The sequence below is a fragment of the Danio rerio genome, chromosome 15 (genome assembly GCF_052040795.2).
Source record: "Danio rerio strain M-AB ecotype USA chromosome 15, GRCz13ab, whole genome shotgun sequence".
NCBI lineage: Eukaryota > Metazoa > Chordata > Actinopteri > Cypriniformes > Danionidae > Danio > Danio rerio.
The window spans coordinates 48313701-48332520 of NC_141035.1; the positions used below are offsets into that span (position 1 = coordinate 48313701).

The 18820-nt window shown below is 42.2% G+C and overlaps 1 protein-coding gene across 4 annotated transcripts in view; it reads right to left on the bottom strand.

Annotated features, from left to right (window-relative positions):
- Positions 1–540: 540 nt before the first annotated feature.
- Positions 541–18820, bottom strand: part of fgf12b (fibroblast growth factor 12b) — a 107215-nt gene continuing 88935 nt past the window's right edge. For 3 of the 4 annotated variants that reach the window (XM_087283307.1, XM_087283308.1, XM_087283306.1), the window contains 2 exons: positions 8646–8844; positions 541–4616 (listed from right to left, as the gene is read on the bottom strand). In XM_087283307.1, coding sequence (XP_087139433.1) covers positions 4486–4616; positions 8646–8844 — 330 coding nt within the window. In that variant the 3' untranslated portion in view covers positions 541–4485. The remainder of the gene's footprint in view (positions 4617–8645; positions 8845–18820) is intronic. The other variant, NM_001045459.1, reaches the window with a different exon arrangement.

The following is an 18820-nucleotide window of genomic DNA, read 5'->3' on the forward strand; positions in this document are numbered from 1 at the left end:
TCACTTCACCGCCGCTCACAATGTTAAAGTGTGGAATGATGGTCAAGCGCCGCCTAACTTTAGAGCATAGTGATTGGATATTTACTCGCGGGGAGGAGTTTCCTCATCTCAGCTCATGGACTTAGCACACACAGTCAATTCAGGGAGATTTAAAACGCACATAAATATTTTAAACGCCAAACCGAGAAATTCACAAGTGCGTATTGAACCGTGGAGGTCGTACAGATCGGTTCAACGTTTTATTGAGAACTGTGGCATCCCTAATAAATACACATTACTTACTTACTTACACTCATTATTGCACTTTCGTTGCTTTGATTGCTTCGACTGTTTGTAAGTGGCAATGGATAAAAGCATCTGCCTAATGAATAAGTGTCACGTACATCAAAGTAATTGCATCCTAATGTGAAAATCCAGAGTGTGTTTTTTCAGCTTTCCATAACCTCTGGCCAACAACAAGACAGATTATGAGGGCTTTGGATCAGAGCTGAAGTGCATTTGTGCTGACGGCAGGGGAAAAACACCGACACCAGACCAGAGTTTAATCTTTTTTCTTTTTAATTTTGAAATGATGTTTTCCTCCTGTGGCAGGTTTAATGCTTTATTCAGAACTCTTTACATAATGAACATGAACGTGTTCAGAATTAAGGTGCAAACATCAGCAAACACAAAAGAACTTCCCGGGTCGGCAGAAGATCATTTCTTTAGCAACATCCTCTACGAAATACAGGCAGACATCTTTATTCTCGACCCCTTGTTTTCTCTCCTTGACCTTGGACGCCCAACCCCCCTCTGTTGCTGGTGCAGCTCCACTAATGGAAGACTTCTCATAAACCCAGCTGATTGGCCCGTATATACTGATGATCTAACCAATGAGCAGGTAGATCACATTTAAAGGGGAAGGAACCTGTGCTCAAGCGACCAATCAGAAACATCGAGCGACAGCTTCCTTATTATTTTGCTGAATCAGGGAATGTGGCTGCGTTCAGAATAGCATACTAGCACATCTCACTCCTTCTGCAGTATATAGTACGCATACTCTGCACAGTATGCAGGACGAGATACTACATTTACCTAAATCTGAGCAGTCATTTACATTTATTTATGAAGCACTTTATACACTCTCAAAGCAGCTTAAGCGAGGAAAAATAAAATCGTGTTGCTGTGATTTCATCAGTAATGAGACATATTCAATTGTTTTTGTACCCCGACAGTGTCATTGCTCAGCTATCCCACAATGCAATGCATTCAACCTTTCATTTACAGTGCGAAAAATGATCTTTATTGTTATTATTTGACAGGACGTCTTACACAAAATTGGATTAAGCATGCAAAACAGCGTTATTTAACAGATGTATAACATCTGCCGGATGACCCATGCAACACAGTGATACTACTATTAAAATGTGCACCGTTTCACATACTATTTTATTTAAGAAAGGCAGTAAATAATAGGCAGTATTCAGTATATACTGTGCAGTGAGCAGTATGCTAGTATTCCTCCTTCCGAACACAGTCGAGTAGTGATTAAAAAAACGCTGAGTGAAGGAAAGCCGGGGCAGTATATTCTCAGCAAACACACACATATGTGCGTGCGCGCACACACCGTGTGCTGGTTTAAAGTGGTTAAGTCCAGTTCGGTTACTCAGAGGGCAGTCTGTGCTTTTGGCAGGATAAAAAAATGCAGATCTCCCATTTCAAAAAACAGGAGGCGTGCGGTGAAATGAGGGCATTCCGTTTACAGAGGATCCGCCACTTCCTGCGACATCATCGTCTTTATGACATCACGTGCTTGAGGTACATTCAAGACACCTTGCGTTATTTCCTTGAAATAAGAGTTCGATGTGGGTTGCAAAATACTCAAAACATTCGCTATGCCGTTCATTGGCTCGCTAGAAATCGTCTGATTAACATATCACCGCCCATATTTACATAAACACACAATCAGCGACTGATGTTAAAGGGATAGTTCACACAAAAAATGTACATTTACTCACTATTTACTCACACTTGAGAGGTTACATACCTTTATGAGTTTTTTGTTTAATGTTTAAACAAACAATTTTTTCATAGTCTTAAAACTTTTTTCACAGGCAAGAATTCAGTTTTGTTGGTTTTACACAAAAGCAGATATTTTGAGCACTCCTGAACTTCCCAAAAGACTCATAAAACTCTCAAAAGACTCCTAAAACTCCCAAAAGAAATACCCTCATGCATGCATCTCCACGTGATCCAAACAGACTCTTGCAAGACTTTGCATTAAATGAGTAATCATGTCCTGATTTGTTTTTTTAGATAGTCCTAAAACAATTTTACAGGCAAGAATTTAGCTTTGCTTGTATTTACACAAAAGCAGATATTTTGAAGACTCCCGAAAGACTCCTGAACTCGCAGAAGACTCCCAAAATACTCCTAAAAACCCTCACTCCTGCATCTCCACGTGATGCGAACAGACTCTTGCCAGACTTTGCATAAAATGTAAAATCATGCATTGTTTTTTACGGAAAAGTAGATGTTTTGAAGTAACCTGTCACCATTAACTTCCGTAGTAGGAAAAAAAAAAAAACACTATGGTCACCAACACTCTTCAAAATATCTTTTTTTTGTGCTCAACAGAAGAAAGAAATTCAAATAAGACTCTTTAAAGACTCCTGAAAGTCCAGAAAGGCTCTTAAAACTCCCAAAAGACCCTTAAAGGGTCTTAAAACTCCCAAAAGTTTCCCAAAAGACTCCTACAACTCCAAAAGTCTTCTAAAACTCCTAAAAGACTCCTGAAACTCCCAAAAGACTCCTAAAACTGCCAAATGACTCCTAAAAGACTCTTAAAAAATTCCTGAAAGTGCAGAGAGGCTGTTAAAACTCCCCAAAAAAACCTTAAAAGACTCCTAAAAGTCCTGGAAGGCTCTTAAAACTCCCAAAATTCTCCGAAAGGACTCCTACACTCCCAAAAGACTCCTAAACCTGCCAAATGCTAAAAGACTCTTAAAGACTCCCAAAAGTCCAGAGAGGTTCTTAAAACTCCCAAAAGACCCTTAAAAGACTCACAAAAGTCCTGAAAGGATCTCAACACTTTCAAAAGTCTCCTAAAAGACTCCTACAAGTCCCAAAGTCTCCTAAAACTCCCCAAAGACTCATAAAACTCCCTAAAACTGCCAAATGACTCCAAACAGATTCTAAAAAGACTCCTAAAAGTCCAAAAAGGCTCCTAAAACTCCTAAAGGACTCCTACAACTCTGAAAGACACCTAAAACTCCCAAAAGACTCTTTAAAAAGTCCCACAAGGCTCTTAAAACTCCCAAAAGACTTTCAAAACTCCCAAAAACTCCTAAAACTGCCAAATGACTCCAAACAGATTCTAAAAAGACTCCTGAAAGTCCAGAAAAGCTCCTAAAACTCCTAAAGGACTCCTACAACTCCCAAAGACACCTAAAACTCCCAAAAGACCCTTTAAAGACTCTTAAAAGTCCCAAAAGACTCTTAAGAGTCCCAAAATACTTTTAAAACTCTCAAAAGAAACACCCTTAAGCATGCGCCTCCACGTCACATGAACCATGAAACCATGTCCTGAATTTTTTTTTCGCATGCTCCAAAAAATAAGGAACCTGTAGCCATTGACTTCCATAGTAGGCAAAGCAAACACTATGGTTGCCAACATTCTTCAAAATATCTTCTTTTGTGCTCAGCTTAAGAAAAATAAGGCTGAGTAAATGATGACAGAACTTAAACCTTTGGTTGAACTATCCCTTTAACCGATCATAACAGTTCATTCACATATAGAAGTCTTAAAGGTACAGTAGCAATCCAGAATTTCATTCGAGGGTCGTAAATGTAGAGTATGAGGGAATAGTAAATATGCTACAGATATTGTAAAAGATGACGTCAGTTTTCATACAGTGGAATGAGATGAAGAAGATTCCGTTTGCAGTCAGGCCACGTGACTATCAGAGCCTATCAGCAGAGCAGTACCTGACCCCTTCAGCCAATCAGAGAGCAGAATTATTCACAAGCCCCTCCCCCCATCCCAAACAGAATAAAAAAAGGACACAATCGATGAGGACATTCGATATTAATGAAGTGAGCGACGTATAGCGGTGCGTGAAAGTGCTTTTGGCATTCATAAATCAACGTGTGATCATCGAACATGGCTTAAAGCTCAGACTCCCGAAAGAAACACCCTTCACGAACAGACTCTTGCCAGACTTTGCATAAAATGTAAAATCATGTCCTGATTTTTCTTTTTTTTTCGGATACTCACATTTTGAACAGACAAGAATTCAGCTTTTTAATTCGTTGTTCACGTTACTTCATTAATATTTTTGTTTGATGTTTGTCGATGCTGAAGTTGCTGTTGTTTGTTCGGGTGTAAGAAAGCATTCAGCTCCAGGGGTCATGTGTGTGTGTATGTGTGTGTGTGTCAGAGTGTGTGTTTGTGTTTGTGTGTACATTTACAGATCAGTGTGTTTGTGTGTGTGTGTGCGTGTGTGGCTATGAGCCTTCATGATCGGTAGAGTCCTGGTTCAACTCTTTCCTGGTGCTCATAGTGGGAGTTCCTGAGTTTTTCCTGGACCGCTGCTTTTCGTCAATATCATGCAGCGACGGCTCTTTATACATACACACTGAAAAACACACACAAATAAATCTGATTATTTAAACAGCAGTGATGTTTACAACACATTTTTGATTACAGTGAATTGACAGTTGCCGTTTTTTCCTGTTGTGGCCGACGTGTGTTCAACATGCAAAGAAATATGGATAAGAGCAAGGAAGCATGTTTAAAAGGAAAAATTCCGTATAAAACAATTAATGTCGCATCACCAGGCTATCCAGCGTTTCCTCCAGAGTTTCATCTAATTTTGTATGTTTTATTTTCAACTTTATTTAGACTTCTGTTTAAATGTAATTTGATACTGCATGGTGAACGGAAAGAAAAACCTTCGTATTTCAAGACTCGGTGGTCCTTTAAGGTAATCAAAAAATCGCTGTTAACATTGTAGACTCTTAACCAGAGTATTATATTAAACATATTACAATCAGAGTATTGGTGTCCATGTAAAGGTACGCAGTAAAACTTAGATGATGTTGCGAGCTATTGCGAGCACCTCCAATGTTTCAGTAAGTTTGACGTGTTTCCTCCTAAACGCAACGAAAGCGTCTGCTTCACATTGCTGTGTCAGAATCCTTGTGAAATACAGCCATACTTAAGAACGCTTATGCCTAGTTCACACTAGAGGATTTTAAACCTGATTTGAGCCCGATTTGGAAGTTAACGAGCTCACCGACAGATCGGGCTGTGATCGGGAAGAAATCTGCGGGTGCTCGGCGCTCGCCGCTCTTTATGTGTGAACTACTGAGCAACACATCAACGAGGCTCGCTGACGCGTCGCCGACACCTCGCAGACGGAAATCCAACATTCAGCATGCTAAATATTCCAGAGCAGTCGGCCGACTCAACCCCACGTGTGGTCAGATGTAGTGACGAGCTGCAGCCAATGAGAGAGCATATCAGCATGAGCTGAATGGCTGTGTGTTCAGGAGCTCAGCAGAAACATCTGTGATTGGTCAGAATGGGCATCGGTGCACTCGCTTCATTCTGCGTTAGCACAGACATGAGAGTAGGATATATTAACAGTGGAACTAGAATTCTGTAACTATTAGAATTACCATACTGCTCATTCTGATCGTTCTCATATGAAACGCCATATTGTCACAACATATTTACATTCAAAGCTATTATTGAGATATTAAAATTAAGCTTTGAATGTCTGGCATCATATTTAATGACACCATTACCTAAAAATATTATATTTTTTTGGTAATACAGCCTATAAATATGTAGTTAAGATACTAAAACAATTAAAGGCTTGGCTTTCATTTTCAATTTCAAACAGGAGCTATTTCCCGGCACAGAATATGCTGTTTTGAAAGATATCTGAAGTAAATTGATGTTTTTGCCATCAGAAAGTTTTGTTTATGTTAGCACGAAGTTGCCAGGCAAGAAAATGCACACATATTTAAAGTCACAGTGAAAAGTATTAGACATGCATGCAGTCATTTTGACCAATATGGTAATTTAACGCAGAAATGCTCAGTTCTTTACTGTTTTGTAATAAAAAAAATAACAATGTCAGAAAGAAATACACTGATAGTTAGAAAACGGCAGGGTGTTATAAATATGTTAGTTTTATTTCAAAGAGTTATAAAATTACAAAAATTAAAAACTCTCTGTGTATCTATCCACTGGAACCTGCAGATGAGTGATTAATCCGCTGATAAATCAGCTGATTTGACGATGTTTTTAAATGCTTTCTCCAAAGCTTGAAACGCTGTCAGTGATGTCATCAGCACACAAGCAGCCAATAGTGTTCAGCTTTTCTGACGACTCCTCCCTCAAATTTTCATTGGCTGTGGTTTGGTAGCTTGAATGAGCTGATGGGGAATGAGATGTTGTCAGATCATATAGTGTGTGACCCCCCTCTTGTGGATCGTTCATGGAGTGTTGCGTAGTGTGAACACCTCAGAGATTAAAAGACACAAAGTCAAGTCATGTAGTGTGAACAGCACAGCGATCTGCTGATGTTTAAAATCCTGTAGTGTGAACTAGGCTTAAGTTTAAGCAAATTTGATGAACGCCATCATGCGTGTTGAATCTGAAGGGAGTCGCTCCTGTATGTCTGTGTCTGTGTGCGCGATTGCGTTTCCTAGCAACAAGAACAAATGCCTAAATGTCGTCGTCCATATTCCTCAAAGTTGTTTAAATGTTTAGAGATGGTGTGACCAAAGTCTCTGTAAGAATAAGTCTTTGGTGTGCCACAACGCGTACCTGTGGGTGCTTCTTACATCCTTGTCGCAGCACCAGTGGCAACGAAATTAGGCACCGAAATGCATATGCTGATTCAATGATCCTGCTTGTGAGAGACTGTTCTCACTCTCAGCTCACATCATTCAAAAGAAAAGGTCCACATTGTCCCCCGATAATGTCAACAGACTGGATTGTCTTAGCAACTGTCTGAATGTAAAGGAGGATTAAGCAAAATTGTTTCTACTTTATAATTAATGTTCTCAGCTCACAGCAATACAAATTTACAATGAGTACAATTGTTGGTATTCAATACTTCATTATTATTATTATCATTTTCCATTTTCCATATTTGCAATGCCTGTATTTTGGCATTTTTGCAGTCCACTTAGAATCCAACATGAAAATCATTTTTTCTTTATTGGTATTGATTGTTTTGAAATTCAGATGGCATTAACATGCCTGTGTTTTAATTTCTGTAATACATATGGCTGTCAAGCCAGGATCTTGATGGTTTATTGTGGGTATGTTGTTTAAATGAAGAAATCTGTGTGTACAAGTTGAACACAAATTCTAAACAATTATATTTTGAATTTAAATAGTTTTTGTCTTGCGTTTAAATTAATTTTACATTTGAATAGCCAAAATTACAAGTTTCAGTCTTTTAAATATGATTAATCGAGATTAATTGCAAAAAAGGTGCGATTAATTAGTTAATTTTTTTAATCGATTGACAGCACTAATATTATATATATATATATATATATATATATATATATATATATATATATATATATATACACACAGGGCCGGCGCGTCCATATAGGCGACCTAGGCGGCTGCCTAGGGCGGCAGTAAAGAGAGGGCGGCGTCTGTGACACCTCCCTTACCACCTGCATCCTCAGATATGTCTGCGACACCTCCCCCATGTCCTCAGATATATTCGCGCATAGACAATAGAATAAAGAGGGCGGCGTCAGCGTCACTTCCATCAGCACCCGCGTGTCCTCAGTTATATCCGCGCATAGGGCTGCAAAATAAAGTGCGCAGTGTCCGCAACACCTCCCTCGCTCCCTCAGCACTTGCGTGTCCTCAGTTATATCCGCGCATAGGGAGGCAGAATAACCTCACTTCATTTTCATAACCGGTCACTTTCGTTTTCACCCTGGGGTTGAGGGCGGCGTGATCGTCCTCTGCCTAGAGCGGCTGTTCAGCTTGCTCCGGCCCTGTATGTATATATATATATATATATATCCATGGTTTCTGCTACATTCATTCTTCAATGGCGGGGCGCCATGCCAAAATTCATCAAGCCACGGCTACATTACAGCTTCTCATTCAAAACATTTATTTTTTTAATAGCGGGTGATAATCGCATCAAAACCTACTAAAAGATGAGTGAATTATAACAGTGCAAACTTTTCTGTAACTGTAGCAGTGCTGAGCATCATTTGTTTAACCCTTTAAGGTTACGTGCTGACTGACTGGCTGACTGACAGGCGTGTGATGCGTGAGGCCAGAAAACACGACGTATAGCCGTTTCACTTTACTTCAGGACACATTAATACCGCTCTGTAGGTCTATTGGAGACATTCATAAATATTCCTTGCAAATCTAATAAATGCTGGAGACATACTCGCTACATAAACGCACTAAATCATGTGTGAGGTATATGTATGCATGTGTGTTTGTGTTAGTGTGTATATATGTACGTGTGTTTATGTTTTTATGCATGTGTGTGTATTCTTGTGTGTGCATATTCAGTATGCATTTGTATGTGTATGTGTGTGCAAATATGTGTCTGTGTGTGTGTGTGTGTGTGTGTGTGTGTGTGTGTGAGTGTGGTCACCTTCAATGGGTCTGGGTACGAAGTGTGAGCACGGTTTAGTTTTCTTGACCCGGTTTCCCTTCATGATGATTCCCTCTTTATTGAGTCCAAGGAACCAGGCGCGTCCGCTCTCGTGCTGCCGGTAAAGTGTCGACGAGTAGATCACGTAATAATTCTCAAACACACTCTCCTTAAACTTACACTCCGCTGTGAAGGTCTCCTACACAAACACACACACAGAGAAACACGGACATGTTGAAAGACCAGCTCTCAGGAGTATGTGTGTTTGTGTGTATGTGTGTGTGTGTGTGTGTGTGTGAAAAAGAGAGATAAAAAGTGTGTGTGTGTGAAAAAGAGAGATTTTGTATGTGCCCGTCTGTGTTTGTCTATCTATATCCATGAAATAGAGAGTATGAGTGCGTGTGTTTGTGTGTGTGTGCATGTGTTTTATGTGAGAGTGAGGTAGAGTGTTTGTGTGTGTGTGTGAGTATGTATGTTTGTGTGTGAGTATGTATGTTTGTGTATGAGAGTGAGTGTTTGTGACAGCGTTTATGTGTGTGTAAGTATGTCTGTAAGCATGTATGTGTGTGTGTGTGTGTGCGTGTGTGTGTGTGAGAGAGAGTGTGTATGTGCGTGACTGTTTGTGAGAATGTGTTTGTTTGTGTAAGTATGTTTGTGAGTGTGTGTGTGTGTGTGTGTGTGTGTGTGTTTGTGTGTGTGTGTTTGTGAGAGTAAGATAGAATGTGTGAGAGTGTGTGTATGTATGTTTGTGAGCATGCGTGTATCTCCTTTGTGTGGTTGACTGTGTGTTTGTGAGCGTGTGTGTTTGTGTGTGTGTGTGTGTGTATATTTGTGTGCATGTATGAGAAACACAGACGTGCTGAAAGACCATCTTTTAGAAGTGTGTATGTGTGTGAGAGAGAGTGTGTATGTGCATGATTTTGTGTGTGAGAATGTGTTTGCTTATGTAAGTATGTTTGTGTGTGTGTGTGTGAGTGTGTGTGTGTGTGTGTGTGTGTGTGTGAGAGAGTAAGATAGAATGTGTGAGAGTGTGTGTATGTATGTTTGTGAGCATGTGTGTATCTCCTTTGTGTGGTTGACTGTGTGTTTGTGAGCGTGTGTGTTTGTGTGTGTGTGTGTGTGTGTGTGTGTGTGTATATTTGTGTGCATGTATGAGAAACACAGACATGCTGAAAGACCATCTTTTAGAAGTGTGTGTGTGTGTGTGTGTGAGTGTGTATGTGCATGATTTTGTGTGTGAGAATGTGTTTGCTTATGTAAGTATGTTTGTGTGTGTGTGTGTGAGTGTGTGTGTGTGTGTGTGTGAGTGTGTGTGTGAGAGAGTAAGATAGAATGTGTGAGTGTGTGTGTATGTATGTTTGTGAGCATGTGTGTATCTCCAGTTTGTGGTTGACTGTGTGTTTGTGAGCGTGTGTGTGTGTGTGTTAGAGTAAGAGAGTATGTGAGGGTGTGTGTTTGTGTGAGAATGAGAGTGTGTCTGTGTGTGTGTGTGTGTGTGTGTGTGTGTGTGTGTGTCTTTATAGAGTCTTTGTCCCAGTTTCTGTTTAAAGTCTTCAGCATGCACAGGTGGAGAAGGTGGAGAACAACGTCAACCAGAGCAGAAAACACCGCAGGTCAATAAACACGCGCACACACACACACACACACACGCGCACACACACACACACACACACACACACACACACACACACACACACACACACACACACACACACACACACACACACACACACACACACACACATTTAAATACACACACACACACACACACACTGTTCATGTTTCGATATACAATTGACAGTCAGAAGTCAGAAGAACACCTTACAGAATCTACAAAAAGAGTCAGCAACAAGGATTATATTATATTATTATATAAAACTATACACATAAAACAAAATTTGGCGACATGGTGGCTCAGTGGTTAGCAGTGTGGCCTCACAGCAAGAAGGTCGCTGGTTCAAGTCCCTACTCGTCCAGCTGGCATTTCTGTGTGGAGTTTGCATGTTCTCCCCGTGTTGTTGTGAGTTTCCTCCGGGTGCTCCGGTTTCCCCCACAGTCCAAACACATGCGCTGTAGGGGAATTGATCAACTAACTTGGCTGTAGTGTATGAGTGTAAATAAGTGTGTATGGGTGTTTCCAGTACTGGGTTGCAGCTGGAAGGGCATCCGCTGCATAAAACACATGCTGGAATAGTTAGCGGTTCAATCCACTTTGGCAACCACTGATAAATAAGGGACTAAGCCGGAGGAAAATGAATGAAATAAATTCTAATGATTAACTATGACAGATTCTCTACACAAAATAACTGCATTTAATTATATTTACTAGTGAAACATTTACTTACATCATGGGGATTGTGTTTTAAATAAAACCCTTCAATTTTATACATTTTCAGTGTGCGTATAAATCATTAATATCCACTGTATATTAAACACACACACACAAGCACACACATGAAAGGGAGATGTGCTTTCTTTGCTATCTCAGCATCTTATAGCACTTTAGTAGATTAAAAGTCACCACTAAATAACCAGCAGGAAACACACACACACACACACATACACACACACACACACACACACACACTTTGTCACACTGATCTACAACACACTCTGTAAACGTGTTGGTATTGGATGGCGAAAGATTTGGGTGAACTGACCCTTTAAACAAGCACTAATTGAATATTTGATCAATGGCGTCACAGTGGCGCAGTGGGTAGCACTCTCACCTCAGCAAGAAGGTTGCTGGTTTGAGTCCCAGCTGGGTCAATTGGCATATCTGTGTGGAGTTTGCATGTTCTCCCCGTGTTGTTGTGAGTTTCCTCCGGGTGCTCCGGTTTCCCCAAAGTCCAAACACATGCGCTGTAGGGGAACTGATGAACTAAATTGGCTGTAATGTATGAGTGTAAATGAGTGTGTATGGGTGTTTCAGCTGGTATGTTGGGTTGCAGCTCGAAGGGCATCCGCTGCATAAAACATTTGCTGGATAAGCTGAATGAATCCCACCCCATCACCTATTTACATTCATGCGTGATCTCCCCCCGCTCTTCACTTTCATATGCGATACCCCCCAAACCCCCACACCCCTATTTAGGGTTGGGTATCGTTTGGGTTTTTTCGATACCGGTGCTAAATCGATACTTTTACATTTAAGCCACAAAATTTATTGACTATATATATATATATATATATATATATATATATATATATATATATATTAGGGATGTAACTGTATTGTAAATACCGTCATACCGCAATATTAATTTTTTTCGATATTACCGAAGTCGCATGACTCGGTAAAACTATAGGTCTTCTGAGAAAATTTGCTTAGGCGAATGAAGCGAACGGGAGGTAGCGAAAACTACAATACCCATCAGCCCATGCTTGACCATCATCCCTTGCGGTCTGTTGTCGCTACAGAACCAGTAATGCGGAAATGGAGTGTGCTGCTAGAAGCGGGGATGAAAAGAGCTGGAAAACTCTACGCATAAGTTTTGCTACGGTTACGCCAACCGTCCGCACTACGCCGGAGTTCTCGAGCGCCGAAAACGGAGCGTTTCGAAATGTGTGGATAATGTCTCAGTGTGGATGATGGAAAACGGAGACATCTGAAAACGGAGGCGGGGCTGCAGACGTTCGCCTCTCTGATTGGGGCTTTTCCTGAATATTAAGTAGCCTAACACACACAGTTCAGTCCTGCATTATTTCCTTGTAAGTTCAGACTTCGCAAGTTTGATCAAGGCTGCAGTCTCTTCTTCTCAGTTTGATATGGAAAAGCAGACTATACCGAGGACACGGGTAAATCTTCAAAGGGAACAGTGTACTTTATAACTTCATTCACATCACCCTGGCTTCGTTGTTTCACTTTATCAACAATAAAATGTAAACATGATTTAAGGAACTGCCTATTTTCATTTTAATATTAGCAACTTAGACAGCAGACATGTTGAGGCGTCGTGCTGCATAAGATGAGCGTCATCTTCACTGTGTGGATATTTATAACAAAACGGAGCCGATAACAACTGCCTCCTTTCAATTTCAGTGAAAATACGAAACACAGCCTCTCTTTTGCTGAGTATCAGTTTTAATAATCGATAATGGCCATTTTAAAAGTATAACATACAATAAGTTTATACATTATAGGAAATAAAGGCAAGCGATCAGTCAATATACAGAATGTACGTGGCGACATTAATCATTAACTTATCTTTGCGCTCAGCCAAAACACGTTACCTGAGAACAAGTAATAGATTCCAATGACCAAAGTCAGGGAATATGTCGTTAGATAAAGACAACAAGATAAATGAAATATCCCGTTTAATAAATATAGTGAGATTAGATCCAGCGGGAGATGCTTGATGAGAAGTCCGACTAGCAGAGCTCTCATCTGGGTAGATGGGCTGAGTGTGATTAAATGTTGAATGTGATGAGTTTTCAACAATACTAAATTGAAACTTTATTTTTTACATGGTTTAATATTTTTTTTGTTATCCTGTATCCTGTTCCTGTTTCAAAGCTTACAGATAGATGGCTAATTTGTATGTCATTGACACTTTTGGCACTTTTTTGGAGTATTTTCATAAGTTTTGTTTTTTCCTGTAAATGATTCAATAAATACCGTACCGTGACATTCATACCGAGGTATTACCGTACCGTGAAATTCTGATACCGTTACATCCCTAATATATATATATATGTCACATCCGTCAGTGACCACCTGAGGGCGCTGTAGTGCATCAGGACTCAGAAAGCACTACAACGTCCCAGAAAGACTACAATTCCATACATACCACGCGCATACACCGGAACACATACACTGACCTGTCATCTCATCTGTTCTGTGTTACCGTTGATTATCTGGACTATATTCCATCATTCCAACGTTGTTTGTTATCGCGTCGTTTGTCGAGTATCCAGTAAGTCTAGTATTCCGAGTTGTTATTCTGATCTTGTTCTTGTATTTTGCCTTAGTCTAGTTCGTGTGCTATTTGTCTCGTCTGTTTTCTAGTTAAGTTTAGTTGTTTGAGTTTGTTATTCCTGAGCCTCGTCTCTGATTTAGTTTTTGGTTTTGTCGTTTATTTGTTACTTTGTATTCTGATCACCTTGTTTGTTGCACTTTAAATAAATATCTGCACTTGGATCCGCACCTTTTTGTTTCTTGTTTTGATCACGCTAAAACATGACAATATATATATATATATATATATATATATATATATATATATATATATATATATATATATATATAATTTATATTAGATGAAAGCGATTATGCGTGTTGATGAAGTGAGTCGCTCACCACATGCACCGTACTGCGAGCTTTGTCTTCTATAAGCTACAATAACAAACGCCTGACATCGCTGACATCCGTATCCCTCAAAGCTGTTTGGAATTAAAGATTTAGAGATAGTGTGACACAACGCTTACTCACGTGTGTCTTTAATGCACCCCTTTATGCTTCTTAAGAACGTCACACAGTGGATGCGCCGCTGAGAGCCGCGGCACGGAGCACACATGACAGTTGACAGTATCACACGCCAGACGTGTATATTCGCATTTTATTTAAAATGAAACTATTCAGATGGCGCTCTGTGGCATGGCAGAGATATGAACAGTCATGAGTTGTGGCTGGACGCCGCGGACTGCCGCTGACTTGCGAATTAAGGTGTCACGATCCTCCAAATCCTCGATTCGATTACATTTTCGATTCTAAAGTCACAATTCGATTCGATTTTCGATTATGAATAATTAATTAATTAATGACCAATTAATTATTTGTAGCCTACCGTTTAAACTACCTGACCTGCATGGTCTTTGTTTTACTCATAAACAAATCATACAGTAAATGAATAAAGGCAAGATACACACATAATTACCACCTGTCAATCACTTTATTCTGCGGGACTCGTGAATAGGCAGTGATCTGTGTCGTTATAATGGCGTCGGTAAAAAAGACGCACAACCAACAGGAACCAGCCAACAGTATCTGAGGTGTTCGCTAAAATGACTAAGTACAAGTGAGTGAAAGATTGAAGCAGTCCTCTGACTGCCTGGACCTGCTGTCTCGAGCGCATGGCTGTGAGTGCGTCTGTGTCTGTGTGGTCACGTGATGTGCATTTTCAGAGGTAGAGAGGAAGGAGGGCTGCTCAGAAATGCTACACGCCACTGTGGATGTCAAATCGTTGTCGTTCTAAAATGCCATTTAAAAACAAAGACAGTGTAAACAGGGCCTGAGTGTGAACTTTTCGCGAGCGGATTTGCAACGGGGGCGGGCGGAGGATTGCGATGCCGGTGTTGTCTATCGGACGAACCGTACGTAATACGTACATAGCAGAGCTAGCAAAACTGTGTTTTTTTTGTCGACAACACGAACGTTGTCAACATAACTCACTGGAAATCCAAAATGCTTACACACCGGCGACTTCATTGAAAGAGGAGAGGGTTTAAGTTCTGTCGACGGGTCTCCTGCTTCTGCAGTTTAACAAGCACTTTTTTTCCCGCTTGGCAAGCCAAGCAGACGTAACATGGGGGCGTGGCAGCATCGACGATTCTATTTTTGCATTCGATAATCGAAATTAAGCATAAATTCCGATCGATTTCAATTAAAAATCGAAATCGTGACACCCCTACTTGCGAATTCTAAATGCATGGCGCTGCGCATAGCCGAGCGGCGCTTTTGATGCATGACCTGCTTTACGTTCTTGTTGCAGCACTGAAATTAGGCACCGAAATTCATATGCTGATTTGATCTGGTGCATACCAGTTCCCGAGTTTTGGCACCCAACCCTACCTCTACTTCACCTTCATGATTAAGCCCCGCAACCCCCCCAGATCTTCAATTTCATCCACGATATCCCCCCACCCCTCACTTTCATCCGTGATCACCCCCACCCCCTGCCACCACATACACACACAGCCCACACCATCTCCATTTTCATCCGTGACAAATCGCTTGACAGAGGGCCCGTGGTGGTCAGCGGCACCCCTGCCAGGAGTTGGTGGCAAATTCCCGAACACTTAATAATCGATTAACTGAATTAAAAACTTGTCTTAAAACAAAACTTGACACACAGACATGCATTTACAGACACACTAATAATCCCACACACTCACAAACATACTCGCAAACACACTCACAATCACACACACACACACACACAAAAACACTCACAAGTGCATGCACGCAAACACACACTCACACTCAGTCACAAGCATACACACAAGCACACAAACACTGACATGCTCACAAACACACACACACATACATACTCAACAGGAGAACATACTCATAAACACACACAAAAACACGCATACTCAAACACACACACTCTCTCACTCATAGACAACTCACAAACACTCTCTCTCTCACACACACACACACACACACACACTGACACTTTGACAGAAGTTATCACAGTAAAACTGAGATAATTAACACTTTCTCACCCCAAAGATAGAGCAACATCCAGAAGAGCTGATCCTGACACACCCTCACACACACACACACACTCTCTCTCTCTCATATGTATAATGTTACATAACGGCAAATATGAATATGTGTTTCTGTAAGTTGAGTCTGTGCGAGTCAGAAAAAAAAAAGGGCTCTATTTTAATGATCTAGGCACAGTCTAACTCATGGCGCAAAAGCATTTTTAAGAGTTCACACTTAGCTGATGACTGATTATAAAGCTTCCCGGGAGAGAGCCCTGAGCTCATAAGATCCTCGAGCCCGGGGCTCCCTCCTGTTTGCAAGTCGAGGGGAGTTTGAGCTCAGGTTGATCTCAAGAACTCCCCTGCTTTAGTAGCTAATGAACAGGCAGTGATTGCTCTTAGGAGATAACTAATTACGAGCATGTCTATGGTGCCGATTTGGAATAGTCAATTAGCTTAAGTTGTATGTTTTTGGACAGTGGGAGGAAACCGGGGAAACCCACGCAAGCACGGGGAGAATGTGGCTTGGTAATGACCAGAACCAAAGACGTTCTTGCAGTAAAGCAACAGTGCTAACCACTGAGCCACCATGCTACCCATCTAGGAAAGAAGGAGGAGTAGGGGTGGAAGGGGGGATTCTTCAAAACAAAGATGGCTGTCATATGGAACTCATGGTGTTTATAGTGGCTTAGGAATCGTCGGTTGGGGGCGTGGATGAAATGCTCCTGAATGAAAGTGAAAGTGCCAAACTGCAGTTAAAGTCGACAAATGCTTAATTTGGCAAATAATTGGATTACTGATGTCCATGTAAACAGTCACTGTCTTTCTCACCTGCGTCTGTGTGTTTGTTTTGCCTCTGCGAAAATCAGCGCGTGTCCAAACGGAAACTCCCATTTTTATGCAAAACCTTCCCTCTTTCCCTCCCCTGACACTCCCACCTAAACTGAGCTGGACACACCCACTTTCCTGACTCTTCTCAAACTAGAGGTGTGAAAAAATCCTGCTGAAACAGGGAGGTTTCGTGGCCCTTTAAGGGCGTACCCAGGGCCGGCACGTCCATTGAGGCGACCTAGGCGGCCGCCTAGGGCAGCGGTATAGAGAGGGCGGCATCCTCGATACCTCCCTTACCACCCACATCCTCAGTTATGTCCGTGACACCTCCCTCACCACCCGCGTCCTCAGATATATTCGTGCATAGACGACAGAATAGAGAGGGCGGCGTCAGCGACACCTCCATCAGCACCCGCGTGTCCTCAGTTATATCCGCGCAAAGGGCGGCAGAATAGAGGTCCGCAACACCCCCACGTCCTCAGTTATATCCGCGCATAGGACGGCAGAATAGAAAGCACAGTGTCCACGACACCCCCTCCCTCCCTCAGCAACCGCGCGTCCTCAGTTATATCCGCGCATAGGGCGACAGAATAGAGAGCGTGGTGTCCGCAACACCCACCTCCCTCCCTCCCTTAGCACCCCCAGGTCCTCAGTTATATCCGCGCATAGGGCGGCAGAATAGAAAGCATGGTGTCCGCGACACCCCCTCCCCCCCTCAGCAACCGCGCGTCCTCAGTTGTATCCGCGCATAGGACGGCAGAATAGAAAGCACAGTGTCCGCGACACCCCCTCCCTCCCTCAGCAACCGCGCATCCTCAGTTATATCTGCGCATAGAGCGGCAGAATAGAGAGCGTGGTGTCCACGACACCCTCCTCCCTCCCTCAGCAACCGCGCGTCCTCAGTTATATCCGCGCATAGGGCGGCAGAATAGAGAGCGTGGTGTCCGCGACACCTTCCTCCCTCCCTCCCTCAGCACCCCCAGGTCCTCAGTTATATCCGCGCATAGGGCGGCAGAATAGAGAGCGTGGTGTCCGCGACACCTTCCTCCCTCCCTCCCTCAGCACCCCCAGGTCCTCAGTTATATCCGCGCATAGGGCGGCAGAATAGAGAGCGTGGTGTCTGCGACACCCTCCTCCCTCCCACCCTCAGCACCCACGCGTCCTCAGTTAAATCCGCGCATAGGACGGCAGAAAAGAAGTCCGCGACACCTCACTTCATTTTCATAACCGGTCACTTTAGTTTTCACATTGGGGTTGAGGGCGGTGTGATCGTCCTCTGCCTAGAGCGGCAATTCAGCTTGCTCCGGCCCTGGCCGTACCCACACTATGCTATCCAAACCGTGCCCAGGCCTGTTTCCCTGATTGTGAGAAGTTTAAGTGCGCTCAATGCGCTGAGCGCGGTTTACTTGGGATTTGGCACGGTACGCTTGTGTATGAGTGCAAAACGCGCCAGAGCCCGAAACTGAAAGCGAGACGTGACTTTTAAGGGGCTGTTTCATATAGATTAATTAATCATTCTTACTGTTCAATGAACAAAAACTGTCATAGTTTATTAAAGACGCAAACCCCTCACTGCACCACAGCTGCACCTTCAGCAAACCTCCTAATTCCTGCAGCACGAGGACTTTATGATTGTTTATGAGCGGCAAAAGCAGCTGATCTGTTCGGCGAAATGTTTGACTGCATGTCACTGCTTATCAAACGATTAAAACGATAAAACTAGAGAAATCTCCACTGTGCTAAGCGACAGCGCTTACTGAACAGCCCATCATCAATGGCGTAAGCGTGCCCAGGCCCAAATGTAATGTGAGTGCGGGCCGTCGGGGGAGACAGGAGGGGGGACAAGCGTGCTTTGGCCTGGTTCAAGGCAACTGTACATAGTGTGAGTACACCCTTACAGCATGTCCGAATCT